The sequence below is a fragment of the Lagenorhynchus albirostris genome, chromosome 1 (assembly GCF_949774975.1).
Source record: "Lagenorhynchus albirostris chromosome 1, mLagAlb1.1, whole genome shotgun sequence".
Lineage (NCBI taxonomy): Eukaryota > Metazoa > Chordata > Mammalia > Artiodactyla > Delphinidae > Lagenorhynchus > Lagenorhynchus albirostris.
Window position 1 is genome coordinate 164747516 of NC_083095.1, and position 20846 is coordinate 164768361.

Below are 20846 nucleotides of genomic sequence, written 5' to 3' on the forward strand. Positions count from 1 at the left end.
GTCCCTGATTTAAACTGAGAACCTCTTCTCTCGGCATTTTGTTAAATATCAGTGGTACAAGGTTATGTGAAAAAGCCCAGATTTTAAGACACTGAATTTTCATTTGCTTGTATTTTTTGCCAAAAGAAAGAAAAAAAATACATTTGTGTGTATATTAAATACATCTAGAACAATGTATAAACAATATTTCATACTTAAAGAAAAGATAAATGTATGGAAGGATCTAGGTTCAACGCCAGTGCAACCTTCACAAGCCTTGGTCTGGGGCTTCTCTCTGCCTCTCTGGGCAGGATCAGTCCGCAGGACAGGCGGAGGAGTGTGTTTCCCTGGGTATCCCCAAACCACACCCCTGAAAAATACCGAAGTCGGTTTTTCAAGTCAGTTCACGGTGTCCTGGCACACGCACGGCCTGGCAGGTGGGCGTCCACTTTTTGTGAGGCCTGAGTTTTGTCCCTAGTCAGCTGTGTGTCCTCAGGTCTGTTTCAAATCTCTCTGAGCCTTGCTTTCCTGGGTCTCCAGCATCCAACTCCCAGGCTCTCGTTATCCACGTGGGCCTTATTCTGCGGCGCTTTGCAGTTTATCAGAGGCACCTGGAGCAACAGGAGGTGGATGCAGAGATAGGAGCCCGCAAAGACTGGAAGGCAACCTCTGGTAGCTCCTCGGGCGCGGGGGAGCCGGACGCGCCGGGGCGAGGGCTTAATCTACCGGTGGCAGATTCGGGTTCAACGAAAGGCAGTATTTTTACCCATCAGAATTGCCCAGGATGAAGAGAGGGAGGGTGTTCCCCTCAAACGTGAATCTCTGTTATTCCCACTTATCAGTTGATTTAAAATCGGGGTTTCCGCGTAGGATGCCCCCGCCCCACTCTACCAGCGTGGGGGTATGAGCCCGGAAGGTACATTTTAGAAAAATACCACTACTCCCGCCCCCAGGGCAAGTAAGGGAGCAATTTCAGTGGGTCATACTGGGTGTGGAGTGTGGGGGTAGTTACTTCGGCAGATCTTGGTGTTCCCAGACTTCCACGTGAGGTGCTAATCGGCGACAGCGTTTCGTACTGTTCCGGTATTTAATTCCCAAGAAGGAATAAGGCAAAAATTGTAAATGATCCCTACGACCGCGGCAGGACTCGAACCTGCAATCTTCTGATCCGAAGTCAGACGCCTTATCCATTAGGCCACGCGGCCACTCGATAGTTCATCTTCTTTAGACAATCTAAAAAGTATTATTACCGCCCACCGGCTTGCCCAGGACGAATCCATCTGCTTCTTGAACAGGGGAGGTTGGACCTTGGTTCCCAGAGTTCTTCAGGGAAGGCCCACCCGGAAGTCCTTCCTCCCCACCCCGCGGGCGGACCGGTCCACTTTTGGCTCTCCTATTGGTCGCGCTGGGAGTCTCCCTCTTGCCTCTCGGGTAGCGGCGGGAGTGAGCGGGGCGCAGACGGGAAGTTGCGGCTGCCAGCGAGGCGGACTGCTTCGGTGCAGGCCACACGCCACCCCGAGGCTGCATAGGCCGCGCGGAGGGAGACGCCGCGTCGCCGGCCTGGGGTCGGGAGCCGCAGACCAGGAAGCACCGGGCGGACTGAGGTTTCCGGCGGGTTCGCCGTTGAGGGGAGGCCGGGTCCCTGAGCGGCGGCGCGGCCCCTCCCTCTCCAGTCAGGGAGCGAGGCCCTGAGCTGGGCGGAGGCTGGTCCCAGGGCGCACCGCGGCGCGGCCGCCGGGCTCAGGCTAGCGGGCGGGCGGGCGGCCGGGAGCGCGGGGGCCGCTGCCGACGCCCCCTGCAGGGCGCCCTCGGCCTGCTGGGCCCGGGCTCAGGCGTGGGTCGGGGCCCCGCGGGACGGCGGCCCACCTGGCGGGTTCGAATCCGGGCGCTGTCTCCTAAAGGCGCTAGGCCCTCGGGCTGCGGCGGTTGCGATAAAGGCAGCCACCATTTGCCGAGGACTTGCCGAGGGCCGGGCCGCGCGGCGTGTTTGCCCTGTGTCACCCAAACAGCAGCCCTGTATGACAGGTAGAATCCGTAACCCCATTTTACAGAGTAGGAAATTGGGGCCTAAGGAGCTTGCCCAAGGTCACACGTCTCGTAAGAGCCAGAGCCAGCATTCAAACCCGCGTCCTCCTATTCAGAGTTTGCCCTCTTAACCACGTCTCTCACCTTCCCTGATGAACTTACGTGAACCTCAGTTTTCCTCAGGAGGGGTATTGCTATTTCCCAAGGTTGTTTGATGATTCACTGAGAAAATGTACCTAAAGGCACCTGGCACACTGCCTGGGCCGCAGAAGATGTTTAAGGAATGATGGCTGTTAATATCACACATGTTACGTGTGTCATTAGTAACACTGTATATCATCTGTCTCCTTTAGGATTTGTGGGTGGAAGGCAGGCATGGTCAGAACCATTTCACTGACAGGAAAACAGAGACAGGACGTGTCTCTCTCCACGTCTCTCAGCCAGTAGAAGCTGCCAAGCTGGAGCCCAAAGCCAGGTGTGCTGACTCCCAGCGGGGGGCTCCCTGCACCAACCATGAGCCGCCTGCTCTGGAGGAAGGTGGCCGGCGCCACCGTCGGGCCAGGGCCGGTTCCAGCTCCGGGGCGTTGGGTCTCCAGCTCCGCCTCCGGCCCCGTCCCCAGCGACGGGCAGCCGCAGCCGCCGCAGCCGTCGCCGCCGCCGCGGCCAGTGCCGTCCTCGGAGGGCGGGCAGCTGCGGCACAACCCATTGCACATCCAGATGCTCTCGAGAGGGCTTCACGAGCAAATCTTCGGGCACGGCGGGGAGATGCCCGGCGAGGCCGCGGTGCGCCGCAGCGTCGAGCACCTGCAGAAGCACGGGCTCTGGGGGCAGCCGGCCGCGCCCTTGCCCGACGTGGAGCTGCGCCTGCCGCCCCTCTACGGGGGCAGCCTGGACCAGCACTTCCGCCTCCTGGCCCAGAAGCAGAGCCTGCCCTACCTGGAGGCGGCCAACTTGTTATTGCAGGCCCAGCTGGCCCCCCGGCCCCCGAGCTGGGCCTGGGCGGAGGGCTGGACCCGGTACGGCCCCGCGGGGGAGGCCGAACCCGTGGCCATCCCCGAGGAGCGGGCCCTGGTGTTCGACGTGGAGGTCTGCTTGGCAGAGGGAACTTGCCCCACATTGGCGGTGGCCATATCCCCCTCGGCCTGGTGAGTACGGGCAGGGGTCAGGGGACTTGAGCACATGTGGGGGGCCCAGCTTAATGGTTTGGTGAGCTCCCACTATGTGTTTGGTGGGTGGATTTCCAGGGACTGTGGACTCGGTGAACTAAAACAAGCCTTGACCCCAGCATTTACAGACCTTACTTTCTGGTAGGAAGGTATGGGTAGTAAACAACACCCAAGCAAATGTCACGTGGTGATAGGGGCTGTGCAGAGAATCACGTGTTTTGAACTTGAGACTGACTGGGAGACCACTTGAGATCACCTTGATTTGGTGCCTTCCCACTTGCCCTAGTAGCTTCCTGAGAAGTTAGTCCAAGACATTTGAACAGTGTTTCCATTTGGGGATGTTATTGGTAATTTTGGGCAGGAGAAACCTACCTTTTGCGGGAATGGCTCAGGCAGTATAGGACACTCAGCATCCCCAGCTCCTCCCTTAAATGCCAGACCAAATCCTCGCCGCCCCGACCCATTTCAGTGTTTCCAAATACCCACTCCCCTCGGGAAACTGCCCCCACCCAACCCGTGACCATCCCCAGCTGAGAAACTGCTTCCTTCCCCCAGCCTTCCAAGCAGGCTTGCAGGCATTTTTGTCCCCAAAAGGTATATTCAATCTCTCTTTTCTTTTTAAATAACTTTCTAAGTGCTACCCAAGTTTCTTTTTCAAACAATGATGGCAGTACTTTTCTCCCCTTTTTTATTCTTCATTCCAGGATTAAAATACTATTTACAACCTTAATGCTTTCAGGCATGGCCAGCAAAAAAGTTGGCAGTTTCTTTATTCCTATTGGAAGCTACATCTTTGTAAAGAAAGCTGCGAAATGTTAAATATGCAGTTGAAAATGGTGAAAGCATGGCTAAATAGATAAGGTAGGCATTAACGGCTGAAAAGAGCAAAACTAGATGATTCCTCATTGATGTAGTTCCAGTTAAGATGAGAATCTCAGTGCTTACTGTGTAACTTGATGGTCAAAATAGAGGGAATGCTGTCCATCATTTGAGAAAGTAAAGTAGACTGTGGTGGCTGAAAGGAAATTAGGAAACCAGTGATAAGAAGGACTTGTTTTTTGATCTTTGGTCATTCTTGGCCAATTTCCCTGAAGTCCCCCTTTTCTTTTCCTCCTTCTTCCTCTCCTAATTTTTCATCTCTTTCTCTCCCTGTCCTTCCCATCCTCCTCTCATTCTCATTCCATTCTTGCCGGTGGTACTGGGGGCACTGTGCAGTTTGCCTGGCGGCAGAAGTCATTGCTGAGGACTGGACTCATGCTGGGGCCTTCCTTCTGGGAGCCTGACTATGGCGGGGGGTGGGAGGTGCCAGATGGGACCCTGACGGCAGTCCACTTTTAACCTGGGCACATCCCTGCCGCGTGGCTGTGTAACATCAGGTTCCTGAGCAGCCCGCAGTTTCCAGTGGGAGGGAAAAGCCTTGGATGGCCCAGAGGGCAGCTTCCCGAAGGCTGCTGGTAAGGGCTTTGGTCATCAGACCAGAGGGACATTACACAGGCTGTCAACACCGATCTAAGATTCACAGGAAAAGTGTAGTGTTAACGGCGTTGGTCCTGACTCATCTTAAATTTGCCAGAGGTGTTTGCATTTTGGCGTTCTTCTTTTTTTATCACAAATAAATTTAAAAAGATGGTTCTCACGTACAGCTGCAGACCCGGATCTTGACACCAGTCTGGCTTTTTATTGCAACTAAAGTCCCTGTCATCACCACAGCCTCAAATATTTGACATCCTTCAGCCTTTTCTTCTGTGTTGTGTTTGTTTGAGGGCTTTGACATGTTGAATTGAAAGGGGAGGAGGTTTCAACTTGAGTCCCTGAGCGTTTTCCCATCATTTGGAGTGTGAGTTAGATTTTACCGGGTTTAACACTAGGAACCTCTTTTTGCTGGTAACCCCTTCCCCCAAAGAAACTAGTTTTATGTTTGTTGTATCTGTTGCGGCAGATAACCCCTCCTCCCCGCCGTAAGGGAAACGGGCAGCTTGTTCGCAGCTGTGGTGGCCACACATGTGGCCTCGTCACTCACTTTGATGCTGAGTGGCCTTGACCCTTTGGTGTAATCTGCGGTTCACAAAAGGCTTTTGCTCAGCAGCCATTTCCCCACACTTAGTCTTGTGGATCTTGAGCAAACTCGAGCCTTTTCCTGAATCGGTGTCCGGCCCCCAGCAGGCAGCACTCATCCCCTGCCCCTCCCACCCCAACCCTAGCACATATTTCCTAGCACATGTGCATACATTTCCTCCATTCTGGCACTTTCCCTGGTCTCTCACTGAGGGTGGTTGTTCAGAGACACAGCACCTTCTACAAGGTGCGTGTTTCACTCTTTGTCCTTCAGAATCTTTCCAGCCGTCAGATGATTCATCCTGTACACGTGTGCAGCATTTGTCTTTTTTTTTTTTGCCACTTTGAATTAAAAAAAAAATTCCACTTTGGGTTTTATTATAATTGTCTTTCTTCTTTACTAGCACTTTGAACATTAGCCATTTTGTGCTTATCAACGTGAGGGGTTGATAACGGTCATTAAGACACCTCAGAGCCAAGCACAGACTTGGTGAGCCCTGGGCGTAACAAACACCTTGATGGCCCGGGCTGAATGCCCATCTGGGACCCCCGGGACTGTGGCACTTAGCTCCCTTTCTCTCTGTGGAGGTTGAAAAGTAAAGCTTTTGTAACTCCTCCGCACTCCCAACACATACCCGGGCAGCACCCCGCCCGACCTCTAGCTCTAGGAGCACCCCGTGGTCTCCCTTGTACCCCCAGCTGCTAGCGTAGGGCCTGGCATGTGGTGGTAGGTGTGCAGTGGGGATTGTGGGGTGGAACTTGAATGCCTCCGTGCTGAACCTGCCTGCCTCTCACCTCCCTCAGGTATTCCTGGTGCAGCCGGCGGCTGGTGGAAGAGCGTTACTCTTGGACCAGCCAGCTATCGCCGGCTGACCTCATTCCCCTGGAGGTCCCTGCCAGTGCCGGCGGCCCCACCCAGCGAGACTGGCAGGAGCAGTTAGTGGTGGGGCACAACGTGTGCTTCGACCGGGCCCATATCAGGGAGCAGTACCTGATCCAGGTATGGTTCATGGGGCCAAATGTAGCCTCTGGCACCGGGTGGGCTAAGAGCCCTGCTCTCAGTGGCTAGGGAAGGCATTGCTTTTCCTGGCCAGTGCCTCCATCACCTTTGTAGAAGCTACAGGGCCTCCTGTTGACCAGCCCTGCCCGTGGTCCCTGTACCCAGCTGTTCTGTCCCTAGGGTCTGCCTGGCACAGGACCTGAGTTGTCAAAGGGTACTAATGGCCCTTATCTCTGTGCGGCATTTTAGAGCTTAGCGTGGGTCTTTGGAGGCTGTGGGCCCCACGGCCTGGGCTCCCATCCTGCCTTGGCCACTGGTGAGCAGCTCGAGCCTCTTAACATCCCTTTTACAACTAAGGAAACCGAGCCTCAGTTTCCTTATTTGTAAAAAGAGGGAGATGGCGGAAGCTACCTCATAGGATTGTTGAGAGGGTTTGAACAGTGCACACATCAAACACTCAGAACCATAGTTGTGGCAATTCTTAATTCTGTGAAAAGTGCCCTAGGAGAAAGGCAGGGCAGGTGAGAGTAGCCTTAGCCTCTAGCTGAGTGTGCTGAGGCTCAGACAGCCTTGTTGACTTGCCCAGGGCCACAGAGCTTCTGAGCGGCAGGGCTGGGGGCTGAGCCTGATAGCTTGGAAGGCCTCGTTTTGGCCACTCTGTTCCCAAGGTGCCCCTGGAGCTGTTGCTGGATGCTGGGAAGGCCTGTGTATTGGGATTCAACCAGGCCTGCGCTTTCAAGCGTGGCTAGGGTTTGAGAAGGCAGGCCCCTCACAGGTGGAGGGACAAGCGTGAGCAAGCATGAAGACACTCTTTAGCGCTGGGAGGCTGTGGGCTGGGAGGGGAGGCTGAGGTGGGGCTGGTGGGCTGAAGTGCCGAAGCAGGGGTAAACTGGCCCCTCAGCTGCAGCCTCTCCTCCTCAGGGCTCCCACATGCGCTTCCTGGACACCATGAGCATGCACATGGCCATCTCAGGGCTAAGCAGCTTCCAGCGCAGTCTGTGGATGGCAGCCAAGCAGGGCAAGCGCAAGGCCCGGCACCCCACACAGCGAGGCCAGAAATCCCAGAGCAAAGCCAACGGCCCAGCGGTGAGAGCACACTGTGGGAGGCCCCCCTCCCCGGCCGGCCTGTCTGGCTTGAGACTGAGCTGATCTGCCGTGTCCCTTGCTCTGGCCTCCAGATCTCATCCTGGGACTGGCTAGACATCAGCAGTGTCAATAATCTGGCAGACGTGCACAGCCTCTACGTGGGGGGGCCTCGCTTAGAGAAGGAGCCCCGCGAGCTGTTTGTCAAGGGTAGCATGAAGGACATCCGTGAGAACTTCCAGGTATGGTGGTGGAGAGGGGCTCTGGGGACATGGGCTGTGGCAGACCCCTAGTGACCCTGGGGAGTGTAGCTGCCAGACCTGACCCTGAGAGGCCCGGTGGTGGTAGTGGGATGGCTGCCCACCCAGCGCCTTCCTGTCGCCTGTGCCAGGACCTGATGCAGTACTGTGCCCAGGACGTGTGGGCCACCTATGAGGTTTTCCAGCAGCAGCTACCGCTCTTCTTGGAGAGGTGAGGGAGAGCCCCTCTGGGAACCCATGGGGGTCAGTGGGTTCCTGGTACCCGGGCCCACCGTAACCAGGTGGTGCTGGGCCTTTCTCAGGCTGGGGGCCTTAGCCTTTCTGGGCTGAGAGCATGGAGCCACTCTGTCCAGTGGTGGCCACCTGGGCCTTGGACTCTGGGGTTTCTACAGAGGCCCTGGAGGGGGGCGCTGAGGCTGTGCTTGTTTCATGTGCGTGGCCCTGGTTTGCTGAGCACCGTCTCTGAACCCAGATCCTGAGCCAAGGACTTCACATCCGTCTTGGTTATGTTTGCTAGTGAGTCAGATTTATGATGTGGTCAGAGTCATAAGCGTCAGCCAGACCTGGTTCTAATCTTAATTATCCTATCCAACTCATTTGACCTTGGGCAAGTTACTTGGTTTCCCTGAGCCTCAATGTTCTTATCTGTGAAACATACACAAATATACTTGACTACAGTTGTGAGGTTCTTGTATGATCTTTTGTGTGTGGGGGGTTGTAGCACAGTGCTTGGCGCTTAGTCATTACTCAGCAAATGGCAGCCATTTTCATTTTTGTGATCTGTCATTCCCCCCATTACCCCTGAGGATGGGATGATATTATTCCCATTTTATAGATGAAGGAACTTAGGCTCAGAGAGATGAAGTGACTTAGCCAGGGTCTCATGGCTGGGAGATGGTAGAGCTGGGGTTTCAACCCCTGTCTCTCTGACGTGGGTGGTTGGGTTGAGGATCGCCAGGCTGGCCCAGGGATTGGGCCAAAGCCTTGCCTCCTGTGGTCATTTATGGCAGCCCTGGTGTTTGTCCTCAAGGTGTCCCCACCCGGTGACTCTGGCTGGCATGTTGGAGATGGGTGTCTCCTACCTGCCCGTCAACCAGAACTGGGAGCGTTACCTGGCGGAGGCACAGAGCACCTACGAGGAGCTCCAGTGGGAGATGAAGAAGTCACTGATGGACCTGGCCAACGATGCCTGCCAGCTGCTCTCAGGAGAGAGGTAGCCAGGCCTTGGGCGGCTGGATCCCCCTGCAGGGCATGGGCAGGTGGGAGGGCTGGCCTTCGGCTTGGCCTTAGCCCTGCCCTGGTGGACTGGCTGTGCAGGTACAAAGAAGATCCCTGGCTCTGGGACCTAGAGTGGGACCTGCAGGAATTTAAGCAGAAGAAGGCAAAGAAGGTGAAGACGAAGGAGCCGGCCGCAGCCAGCAAGTTGCCTGTCGAGGGGCCCAAGGCTCCTGGGGATCCCAAGGATCAGGAAGGTGGGGAACATGGGCGGGAGGTGGAGCAGGGATGGACCCTGGGAAGGTCCTGACCGGGGTGTCCCTTGGAAGGGGTTGCTCCGGCCTTCTGGACATGAGTAGGCTGGGCAGGCCTTTGTGAGAGACCCTCCTCTGGTCCTGATTGTCCTCCCCGACCCTGTGCAGACCCTGGCCCCCCCAGTGAGGAGGAGGAGTTTCAGCGAGATGTCATGGCCCGCGCCTGCTTGGAGCAGCTCAGGGGGACCACAGAGCTCCTGCCTAAGCGGCCCCAGCACCTTCCTGGGCACCCAGGGTAAGCCCTGTCTCCCTAACATGTCCAGCGGCCATCCTTACCCCTCCCTCCACCCTGGGACACCTCTATTCTGGGCCCCAGCACAGGGGGTGGTGTGCATATGGGCCCTTACTAACCTGCTGCCATCTGTTCCTGCTGTCTTCCAGTCCTGCTCACTAGTTTGCTCTGACTCCTGGGTCACTGGACTTAAGCGGTACAAGTGCACTAAGCACCTGCTGTGTGCTGGGCCTCACAGTAGCCTCTGAGAGTACAAATAGGAACATAACTCCTTCTTTCTAGTAGCTTCTCCCTGGGAGGAGCCAGTTGTGCAGACCAACCAGCGCAGCTGGACTTTATATCCATGATGAGACAGAAGAGTCATCAGTGTTGAGGCAGTGCCTGACTCTGCTTGGGGAAATCAAGGAAGGCTTCCTTGGGGAGGTGACCCTTCATTCACACCCCATAGAGTGGCAGAGATGAGAAAATAGGGGCAGCCAGGGTGAACAGCAGAGTACCAACTTTATATTTGCCTGAGATGAGGCCGCCTTAAATTTTGTGCCCTGAGTGCCTCACTTGCCTCACCCTTGTGTTGGCTCCGGTGAACAGCACGTGAGGGATGGAGCTCTGAAGGCTCTGGTGTGCCTCTAGAGCAGTGGTGGGAGGGCAGATCTACTTGCTCCCTGCATGAAATGGAGCTGGGGAAGGAGTCCTGCCCTAGGTTATGCATGTGGGTCCTGACTTCTGAGTAGTACAGGGGGGCTGACATAGGATCTTTCCTTCTGGGATATTCGAATTATTCTAGGGGACTCCGTGGGGGTCCTGGCTGTATCCCAGAGGGAAGGGATGGTGACTGTAGGCCGAGGTCACCAGAAAGCCTTGGGGTCTTGGAGAGTGGGTGGGGCCCTTGCCGTCACACACTGTCCTCCCCCGACTACCATGACACTGCTCTCTTCTGGCGGGGCATAGGTGGTATCGGAAGCTCTGTCCCCGGCTAGATGACCCTGCGTGGACCCCAGGCCCCAGTCTCCTCAGTCTCCAGATGCGCGTCACACCTAAACTCATGGCGCTGACCTGGGACGGCTTCCCTCTGCACTACTCGGAGCGGCATGGCTGGGGATACCTGGTGCCCGGGCGGCGGGACAACCTGGCTAAGGTGCCACCAGGCAGCGGCCTAACGTCGGCTGGGGTGGCCTGCCCCTACACGTAAGGCTCTGGCTCAGGGAGGAAGGGGCTGGAGGCTAGGCACCCCTTCCCCTTGGCTAGAGAGACCAAACCCAGCTCAGGCTAGTGGAAAGAGCTCGGGTCTGAGAGTCTGGGTTCTAGTTCTTTGTTTGGTGGCTGCCTTTTGTGTCTGGACCTCAGAGCCCTGTGGGACTGAGGGTGTGGTGCTTGGAGTGGGTGGGACTGAGGCCCTGCTCCTGGGCCCGGCAGCCCAGCTGCCCTCACAGGAGTGTGCAGAGGGAGGGCTGTTGGAAGTGACGGGGGATGAGCTTTGTCCCCCTTTTTTGAGTGTAATTTATTGAGCACTGATTATATTCTGTGTTAATAAACGTTTTACAGTGCTTCCCTTGTTTGTTTCCCAGGCAGTCCCGCGGTTATCTTCATTTTAGAGTTGGCAAAACAAAGGCCCTAGGGAAGTCAGTTTCTTGTCTGAGCTCACAAACCCTTGAGCTTTTGACAGGCAGGTGTTGGGGAGAAGCCATAGCACTTGAAGTGGCCCAGAATTGAGAGTCCTGGCTCTGCGGGGCAGCCTGAACCACCCGTGGGGCCTTAGGACAGAGGGGCAGGGATCAGTCTGCCCCTTTGCAGCTGAAGGATGGATGAGCGGGCAGGAGCCAGCCTGGGGCAGGGCCTAGCCCTGACTTCCCACTGCTGGGCTCCCAGACCTTTTCCTGGGGAGGTGGCGGCTCTGGGGAGAAGCGCTTAGATTTGAGTCAGCCCAGGCCTCGAAACCCAGCCTGCCACCATTGTGCCGTCATTTTCAATTTGTCACTCCCTGTCTATGAACCAGGGGAAGTGCTGTCCACTTCCGCCCCAGAGCTGATTCTGAGGCTAAACGGAGGGAATCGCGGAAGGCCCCCGGCGAGCTGCCTGGCCCGGAGGGGGCACCCGGTAACCAGAGGCTGCTGCTGCTGTTCTCTGCGCAGAGCCATCGAGTCCCTGTACAGGAAGCACTGTCTTGAACAGGGGAAGCAGCAGCTGGAGCCGCAGGAGGCAGACCTGGCTGAGGAGTTCCTGCTCACCGACAGCAGCACCATGTGGCAGACGGTGAGGGCGGGCTCTGAGCCTGAGCTCTGGGGAGGGGGCTCTGTTCCCTCAAGGAAGGGGTGGCCTTTTGGGTGGATGCGCTCAGTTGTCCACCTCAGGCTGTCCTGGGCTGTCTGCGTGTCGCAGGGAGGGGTGGTGGATTTGGGCCAAGCCAGCCCTCTGCTTCACTTCCTTGGTACCTGGGCCCATCCAGGTGGAAGAAATGGGCTGCTTAGAAGTGGAGGCCGAGGCCAGGATGGAGAACTTGCGAGTGGCAGTTCCAGGTCAACCCCCAGCTCTGGTGAGCTGGGCACCTGCTCAGGGGTTGTCTGGGTGGGTGTTGGGTGGCAGGGCCCTCCTCTTGTGCCCAAGTAGCTCTTTCCCCCCAGAGAATTCCCAGGATCTTGGGGAGCTGGGAGATGGCTGCCCTGCCTTTGGGTGGCCCCATACTTGTTGGAGGCCAAGGAGGAAGCCTGAGACCTCATAGCCATCCTGTCATTTCCCAGCTTACCTGCTTGCCATTTCAGGCCCTTTTCCCACCCCCTACCCCATGGCCCTCGCTGAATGCAGGTGCTGGAGCAGGGCCTGATCTAGGTGTGTGGCCCCCACAGACTGCTGCTGGTGGCCCAAAAGCCAGCCAGCCAGCTTATCACCATGGCAACGGACCCTACAATGATGTGGATATCCCCGGCTGCTGGTTCTTCAAGCTGCCTCACAAGGTGTGTCCTGGTGTCCTCGCTGTGCTCAGGGTGCACAGTAGGCCTCCAGAGTGACTCAAACAGGGAGACTCCCTTTTTGCAGGAATGCTGGTAGTAGTGGCGCAGAGTATGATCTCAGACAAATGTTGTCATCTCTCTGAGGCTTTGTCTTCCTTCTGAAAATTGGGTGGTGAGGGGCATGGTGGTGGAATTAAATGACACAGGGCATGTCAGGTGTCTGTGCCACATCTGGTACATGATAGGATCTGTTGACTGATGGCTGTTACTGTGAGGGGAGCTAGGTGTGTGTGAGGGGAGCTAGGTGTGTGTGTGTGTGTGTGTGTGCGTGTGTGTGTGTGTGCGCGCTGCAGTCAGGAATTTGCCCCAGACCGCTCTGCTTGAGGTTGTGGGCTCAGTGCTGGGCAGAGCCCAGGCACACAGGGCATCAGTTCCCCAGCGAGGGGTCTGCCATGTGCCTCCAGCCCCTGCTTCCTTTGCTCTCTTCAGGATGGTAACAGCTGCAATGTGGGCAGCCCCTTTGCCAAAGACTTCCTGCCCAAGATGGAGGACGGCACCCTGCAGGCTGGCCCAGGAGGTGCCAGTGGGCCCCGTGCCTTGGAAATCAACAAAATGATTTCTTTTTGGAGGAATGCCCATAAACGTATCAGGTGGGTCACTGTGGGAGGGCAGAGACATGCTGTCTGTCCGTGCCTCTGGCTGGGTTACTGCAGTCTTGGGATCCCTTCCCCTGCCTTCCACCCAGGGGCCCCTGACAGCCTGTGCTGCAGTGGAGGGACAGCCTGGTCTAGAGGCCTGGCTGCTTGTGGTCCCGGTGCCATGGGACCGTGGACAAGGCTCGTTCCCTCTCCAGCTGCAGTTTCCCTGTTATGTAAAAAGAGTGGTACTGTAGGACCTTCGCGGCCCCTCCCAGCTCTGTGGCCCCTTCCATGGAGGGCTAGTAGCCTGTAAGTTCTGTTGGGGGCTGGGAGTGGGTCCTGTAGGCTGGGAATGGCAAATGGGTCGAAGGCTAGTTCTGAGGGGTTTGTGGCTGCCAGCAGCACACTCTTGTGAGAAGCGTGCTGTGATGGGTTGGTAAAGTCTGCCCTGAGCCTGGAAAAGGCAGTGGTGGCAGGGCTGGTGCTGGGTGCCTCATGGATACTCCAGGACGGGGGCCGAAGCTGCCTCAGATGCCTAGCTAGTTCCCGGTGGCTTATGCTCCTAGACGGTAGATGCTAGGCCCAACCTGAGTCAAGTCAGTGGGAAAAGGGTTGAGGCTGGGCAAGGAGGGGGCACAGCAACCCCCAAAGCTGGGCAAATGAGGGCCGTGTTGTGATGGGGGATGGAGTGTGTGCTCCCTATGGCTGTGCTGAGCAACCCGTCTGTCCCCATAGCTCCCAGATGGTGGTGTGGCTGCCCAGGTCAGCTCTGCCCCGTGCTGTGACCAGGTATGTCCTGGCAAGTGGTTGTGGGAACGGGAAAACGGGGGCGGGTCCTAGGACCCAAGCAAGCTGCTGAGCCTCATGTTCTCCCCCCAGGCACCCACACTATGATGAGGAAGGCCGCTATGGGGCCATCCTGCCCCAGGTTGTGACCGCTGGCACCATCACTCGACGGGCTGTAGAGCCCACATGGCTCACTGCCAGCAATGCCCGGGTATGTGTCCTCTGCACCTCTGGTCCTGCCCTTTCTCTCCTGTGTGTCTAGAAGCTGGGTTGCAGAGGGACTTTGCTGAGGAGCATGAAAAGGAACCTAAGATCTGGGTCAGGCAGGACTCAAGTTCAAATCTAGCTTCACAACTCATCCAGCTTTTCAGCAAATATGTTCTGGGCACCTGCTCCTGGCCGGACATTGACAAGGCATGCTAGGCACAGCTATTGTGGAGTCTAGATGGGGCTGGGTATAGAGCCAGGCACGGAGCAGGGATTCTTTACCTGGAACTGTGGAGTTTGGGGCACTGCTGGCTGGCATTCCTTAAAACCATCCCCTCAGGAAGGGCTCCAGCATTCTCCGTCTAGTCAGGCTCCAGGGATGGGTGGGAGGAGTCTACTGGGGTATCTAGGTCGGGGCTGACCTCACTCTTCCTGCAGCCTGACCGAGTAGGCAGTGAGTTGAAGGCCATGGTGCAGGCCCCGCCCGGCTACATCCTCGTGGGTGCTGATGTGGACTCACAGGAGCTGTGGATTGCAGCTGTGCTTGGAGACGCCCACTTTGCCGGCATGCATGGTGAGCAGGAGCCGGGGCCGGAGCAAAGCGGTGGCAGCCTGATGCCTCGCCAGGAGGATTATTTCTGAAGCCTGTTTTCTCACTCCTGCCTCGCCCCCCAGGCTGCACAGCCTTTGGGTGGATGACACTGCAGGGCAGGAAGAGCAGGGGCACCGATCTACACAGTAAGACAGCTGCCACAGTGGGCATCAGCCGTGAGCACGCCAAGGTCTTCAACTATGGCCGCATCTACGGGGCCGGGCAGCCTTTCGCTGAGCGCCTGCTAATGCAGTTCAACCACCGGCTCACGCAGCAGGAGGCAGCTGAGAAGGCCCGACAGATGTATGCGGTCACCAAGGGCCTCCGCAGGTGAGGGTGCCTCTCCCATCCACGTTACCCCAGGGCCTCAGGCTTGCTTTACTACCTTTACCACCCCATTCTTTTCTACCTCTTCCCATTACGTGAGTCCTCACCTGGCCCCTCTTCCTCCAGACCCCTGTGACCTAGTTCTAGGGTGGTTTGTCCTTGGGTTGTGACATCTGCTTGCTTAATGCTCAGTTTTCCTCATAGAGTTAAAGCTGTGCTTTTGTTATGCTGTCAGAGCTCTGGTCATGCAGAGCGAACAGTAACGTGGGGTTGCAAACTCACGTGCCTACAGAGAGTGAGAGCAAGTGCAGCAGGCGGTTTAGTAGGACAAGTTGACAGGAGGGCCTATGGAAAACCAGAGACTTTAAACTGATTTTGACAGAGGAGAAAGCCTTCCCAGGCTTCAGTTTGCTTCCGCCTATAGTACCTATTGTTTGCTCAGGGCCTCAGCAGCCTCCTAGGAGGGTTCCTGAATCGAGTGTGAGGGAGGAGAGGTGCCTTTACAACTTGCGTGGGTATAACATACGGTGTCCACGTTTAATTAGCTGACCTCCTCATGGAAAGACTAAAAGTTAAGTGATAACAGTTCAGTAGTAACTGCATAAAGGCAGAAAAGGGGAGCCGAGTATTGTCCAGGGAGGTGAGAGGAGGACATGGGGTTGGGGGTGGCATGCACCGTGGGCGGTGTGTGCTGGCGGAGGCAAGGCAGTGACGACAGAAGAGGTTGGGCCTTAGTTGTGGAAACCTTTGCTGGCCTCACAGAGGAGTCTGGACTGAGGGGTGGTGGGGAAACCCTGGTGCACTTTGAGCAGGTGAGTGGCGTGGCTCTGGAGCCATCTGGAGACAAGCCTGGTGATGTCTGAAGTTGCATTGAAGCTGGGAGTCTGGGGCAGTGGGGAGTGAGAAGGGTCAGTCGGGCCTGGCTGTAGGTTGTCTTCTGTCCTCTCCCTTTCAGGGAGTAGCCTGTTCTATCCCCTCTATGCGCACCGCACCGCCCCCCCCCCCCCAATGTGGGGTGATAGCTCTTGCTGCCTTCTGGACTACTACATGCCACCTGTTGGTCATGGGGCAGTGCAGTGTTTAGGGCATTAGGACAATAATAACAGTCGTGGTTCTCGTGTTGGAATATGTCCTTTATCGGGCTACCCTCATGTAGTCTCCAGAATCCTGGGTTCCTGTCTAGGCTCTACCTCTTCCTGGCTGTGTGATCTTACAAAGTCACTTAGTATCTCTGAGCCTTTTCCCCCTCTGAAGTGGAGCTTGTAGGGGAAAGGCACGACCCCAGGGTGGTTGTGGAAGTGGAGAGGGGATTGAACACTCCTAGCCCAGGGTTTGGCATAGAAGAGGCGTTCCCGTGGGAATGACAGTTGTGACACTGCACCCCCCCCCCCCAAGGTATCGGCTGTCAGATGAGGGCGAGTGGCTGCTGAGGGAGTTGGACCTCCCTGTGGACAGGACCGAGGATGGCTGGGTTTCCCTGCAGGATCTACGCAAGATCCAGAGAGAAGCTTCTAGGAAGTGAGAACTGTCTGTGTTAAGGATGGAGGGCGGGTCTGGGCTGGCCTGGGGAAAGCTGGGATGCTTTGTTTTTAGCTCTAAGATGCTAAAAGACAAAGCTTGCCCTCTCTTTGTTCCTTGCCCCCCAGATCACAATGGAAGAAGTGGGAGGTGGTTGCTGAACGAGCCTGGATGGGGGGCACAGAGTCAGAAATGTTCAATAAGCTGGAGAGCATTGCGATGTCTGACACACCATGTACCCCGGTGCTGGGCTGCCGCATCACCCGAGCCCTGGAGCCCTCTGCTGTCCAGGGGGAGGTATCCTACTACCCTTGGAACATGGGGAGAGGGTCGCAGGGAGGGCAGGGTTCCTGTACTACCTCCTACTCTAGTGAACTGGTATGTGGTTTAACCCTTCTCGCCTGTGCCTACCTTCCCTCCCCAGTTTATGACCAGCCGTGTGAACTGGGTGGTGCAGAGCTCCGCTGTGGACTACTTACACCTCATGCTTGTGGCCATGAAGTGGCTGTTTGAGGAGTTTGCCATTGATGGGCGCTTCTGCATCAGCATCCACGATGAGGTTCGCTACCTGGTGCGGGAGGAGGACCGCTACCGCGCTGCCCTTGCCCTGCAGATCACCAACCTCTTGACCAGGTAGGCAAGGCCCGTGGCCTCTCTGGCATGACTATATACCAGATATGTGGGGCTTGGACCAGGCTGAGCATGATCTGAATTTTCATCCCCCCAGAAATAAATGTTCCCACTTTTCTCTCTGATTTTTAAAACTTGTAGCAGTCTTAAAAAAGACTGGCCTCAACCTTTAGAAAAAAATTTTTGGGGGATTGAAAGTGTCATATACCAAGACTAGATCACTGAGGTGGTGAGAAGGTAGAAGCCAGGGCAGTTGTTCCAAAGAGTAGTTCTCAAATTGTGCTCCCCTCAGAACACACCTTTCTGTTTTGAAAATCAAAATGACAGAGGCTTTTCTCAACCCGTAGAAAACTGAGATATTTTCTTCCATTCGTAAATGTTAAGAATTAAGTGCCAGAAGTTTGTTATTCTGAATACTGACAGAAAACATTGTTAATGGGGAAACTCAAATGTGATTTTAAAAACATTTTTTTTTATATATTGAGTTGTGTTTTTTGGTAGTAAAATTCCTAGTTTATATGGTTACATTAATGATGTTACAGTTTCATGTTGATCTGCCCCAGAACCAGTTTGGGAACCATGATCTATCCTGATTAATGGGTAAATAATGTTTTACAATACTCAACACTGTCTCCGCTGCCCTCTTAATCATCTCCTGGGGGGTTATGTTTAACAGAGCTAATGAAAGTCCTCGTATATTCAAATTCTGGCCCAATAATTGAAATTTTGACATCAATAAAGTGTACCAAACTGGAAAAAAAAAGGTGTGTTTTGAGTCCATAATTGCACGTGTCTCAGCGGGAGGTGTTCGGCTGCTGGATAGCGGGCAGTGCTGGCCCTTCAGCTTTCTTTGCTAAGTGAACAGAGCTGGCTGGGGGGAGGCTCTGCCTTACGGATACCAGGTCATCTCTCCTGGATTCACAGCAGGGACATGACTGTGAGAGGAGGTCGGGTCTCTTTCAGGTGCATGTTTGCCTACAAGCTGGGTCTGAATGACTTGCCCCAGTCAGTCGCCTTTTTCAGTACAGTCGATATCGACCAGTGCCTCAGGAAGGAAGTGACCATGGATTGTAAAACCCCTTCCAACCCAACTGGGATGGAAAGGAGATACGGGATTCCCGAGGGTGAGCACAACACCTTTGTTCCTCGTTACTCGCTCGTAGGACGTTAGGCATAGAAAGTGGTCTTGGACAACACGAAGCTTGGGGCACCAGAGAATAAGAAGTCTACTTCTTGTGCTGTGTTCTGGGCTGTTTCAGTTTATAATGTGCCCTGGCTCCAAAGTGAGCATGATGCTCAAATCACAAAGGCATGTGTTTCTAGAAAGCTGTTCACAGTAAATGAAGGAATGTTTGAAACTCTGGTTTCTTCCATCTGTTCCCTTCCCTCTTCAACCACAACGGAAATGTTTGAAGATTTACTGTATAAAGTCAAAGTACATTCTTAAGTGAAAAAACTGTGCTTTGAGTGCCAAACAAGTAAATCAGAAAGCTTATTTTCTATGTGTCTAAGATAAACTTATTTTATACGAAAAAGAAAACAGATCCTCCCCAAATGTTAACATTACCATTCCTGGCAATTACTCTGAACCCTTCTGTACTTTTTGACCTTAACATTAATTAAGTTCCTTTTCTCACTTCTGACCTGTGAGTTAACAATTCTTGAGGAAGCATCCTAACCAATTTGCACTATTTTTCAGGTGAAGCACTGGATATTTACCAGATAATTGAACTCACCAAAGGCTCCCTGGAAAAATGAAGCCAGCCTGGACCATAGCTCTGTCTGGAGGCTCTGTATTTGCTCCCGTGGAGCTTCATCGGGGCAGTGCAGGCTCCTAAACTCAGGCTTTCAGCTGTGCTTTTTTTGCAAAAGGGCTTGCCTAAGGGCAGCCATTTTTCAGTAGCAGGACCTGCCAAGAATGATTGCCTCTCACTGATGGTGCAATTAGTTCAGAACCAAGATGCCAACACTGGTGCAGGCTGTAGGACAAGGGGGCATTGTTGCTTGCTGGGTGAAAAGAAAGCAGAAGCCCCAAAGTTCACATTAACTCAGGCGTTTCATTTATTTTTTCCTTTTCTTCTTGGCTGGTTCTTTGTTCTGTCCCTCATGCTCTGATGCAGTGCCCTAGGGGAGAGAAGTAACGCTCTAAATGTGATAAGCCTGCTCGGAGGCAGTGGAAATAAAAACAAAGATCCTCTATCTTCTCATCAAAGCCTGTGTTAGTCATGCTTTCTCCCCTTTCCCACTCCTGGGAGGTAATTATGTTGGAGAAGGGAAGAGTTCTACAGTAGAGTAAGGTGGTGCTAACTTCTTTTTTTTTGGGCTTTTGTTATACCTGGGGACATGCGTGGGACAAGATGACAGAGAAGGGGCATCAAGATGCTACATAACTCCCCTGAACTCAAATGCCTAATAGGCAAAGGGAGTGGATGGGGCCAGGTGCATTATGGCTTGGAGTGTGATAAACTGAAGAATGTAAGTTAAAAATTTTTGAGACGCTAGAAATCCAGGGTGTTTTATGTAAACTCCCAGTTTATGTTAGACAAACCGAGGTGATAGAAATTTTAGGCACTAGAGGTAAGGAAACATTGAGTTCTGCTTCAGAGATGCTATAGGGCTCACGGTGTGCTGCTGTAACTGGTTTGTTCCTCTCCCTTTTAGTCTTATCAGAGGGCAAAAGGAGGATAAGAAACTGGCATGACAACCTGAGCTGATCATAGAGTGGCCCTCCTTCGAATGAGGGCATGATAAAAGAGGAAGTAAACTGCTTTCTGAGCCAGAATGCTTGGGCTCGTGATTTTCCTATGGTTCAAAGGATCACAGGGGAAGACCCACAGAAAGGGGTCTTGTTTTCATCACCCCCTTTCTGGAAATGTCTACCCAAAATGTATACAAGCCTGGGCAACTGGGTATGGTTCCAAGTTTACAACCCCTCTCTTGAGGAGCCTGTTTCATCTTTGTCTGACCACCTTTTGGCCCGTTCTGTGGTGGTTGCTCCTCCACTAACCCGTGGCTGCCTCCAGACAGGCTGCTAACCCCAGTTAGAAAGGGTGGCTAGGGCTTGCTGCACTTCAGTCAGAAGCAGGCACTGACCTCTTCATCTTCATCCTCATCCTCTTGAAGAACCATGTCCAGGATGTTCCCTTTGATCTTGAAGTCTCGTGAGGTGCTGAGCTTTATGTGCTGCATCAGGTTCACCTGTGACAGGATTGTAAACATGGGCACATTTTCCTACCGATAGGTCCTGCCCAGGACAGCCTAAACTATCTCTGACAAACCCTTCAGTTCCTCTAGGAAGGCACACACCCACTTGAATCCATGAATGTTTGGATTCAGGCCATCAGAAACAGAAAAGAACTGCAGATTTTTCCCCCACTGCAGTTGTGTTGCTTCAGTTTGCCAGGTCCCTTCACAGGGTAAATGGGATTGGTAGAAAACACGAGTATGTTTACCTTGGACCTCTTAGAAAGGTGGATGAGAAATTTTTCATACTGTTCAATGGCAAAGATGAGATTAGGGATTGGCTTGGTTTCCCGAAGAGCTCTGGCCTACAGGGCAAAGAAGAGAAGACCTAAGTTTTGGGTTCAAGGTGTTTTTTTTTTTTACATACATTTATTTTTGGCTGCGTTGGGTCTCTGTTGCTGCACACAGGCTTTGTCTAGTTGTGGCAAGCGGAGGCTACTCTTCGTTGTGGTGCGGGGGCTTCTCATTGTGGAGGCTACCCATTGTAGAGCATGGGCTCTAGGCGTGCGGGCTTCAGGAGTTGTAGCATGCAGGCTTCCGTAGTTGTGGCTCATGGGCTCTAGAGCACAGGCTCAGTAATTGTGGCACATGGGCTTAGTTGCTCCGCGGCATGTGGGATCTTCCCGGACCA

At 54.4% G+C, this 20846-nt stretch overlaps 2 protein-coding genes and 1 non-coding gene across 7 annotated transcripts in view; 1 reads left to right on the forward strand and 2 right to left on the reverse strand.

Moving 5' to 3' along the window:
- Window positions 1–1111: 1111 nt before the first annotated feature.
- On the reverse strand, window positions 1112–1184 carry TRNAR-UCG (transfer RNA arginine (anticodon UCG)). Its single transcript has one exon. It is a non-coding gene; the product is annotated as a tRNA-Arg (tRNA).
- A 237-nt stretch (window positions 1185–1421) lies between these two features.
- POLG (DNA polymerase gamma, catalytic subunit) lies at window positions 1422–19184 on the forward strand. Of its 4 annotated transcripts, none has more exons than XM_060159086.1 (23): window positions 1422–1583; window positions 2358–3149; window positions 6030–6225; window positions 7147–7311; window positions 7404–7550; window positions 7700–7779; window positions 8599–8781; window positions 8886–9040; window positions 9206–9332; window positions 10278–10514; window positions 11459–11579; window positions 11773–11859; window positions 12065–12277; window positions 12764–12924; window positions 13648–13701; window positions 13792–13909; window positions 14344–14479; window positions 14581–14827; window positions 16220–16342; window positions 16471–16639; window positions 16767–16975; window positions 17936–18096; window positions 18672–19184. In XM_060159086.1, exons 2-23 carry the CDS (start codon window positions 2518–2520, stop codon window positions 18728–18730), a joined length of 3780 nt encoding a protein of 1259 aa, XP_060015069.1. In that variant the 5' UTR covers window positions 1422–1583; window positions 2358–2517; the 3' UTR covers window positions 18731–19184. The 4 variants fall into 4 exon arrangements, with proteins under 4 accessions (XP_060015069.1, XP_060015079.1, XP_060015089.1 ...); XM_060159096.1 differs by having other exon boundaries at window positions 12170–12277; XM_060159116.1 differs by lacking the exon at window positions 1422–1583 and adding an exon at window positions 3875–4031 and having other exon boundaries at window positions 3036–3149.
- Window positions 18452–20846, reverse strand: part of FANCI (FA complementation group I) — a 73837-nt gene continuing 71442 nt past the window's right edge. For both annotated transcript variants that reach the window (XM_060159075.1, XM_060159066.1), the window contains exons 35-37: window positions 20425–20520; window positions 20066–20170; window positions 18452–19096 (exon numbers count right to left, since the gene is read on the reverse strand). In XM_060159075.1, the coding sequence (XP_060015058.1) occupies window positions 19034–19096; window positions 20066–20170; window positions 20425–20520 (264 nt within the window). In that variant the 3' untranslated portion in view covers window positions 18452–19033. The remainder of the gene's footprint in view (window positions 19097–20065; window positions 20171–20424; window positions 20521–20846) is intronic.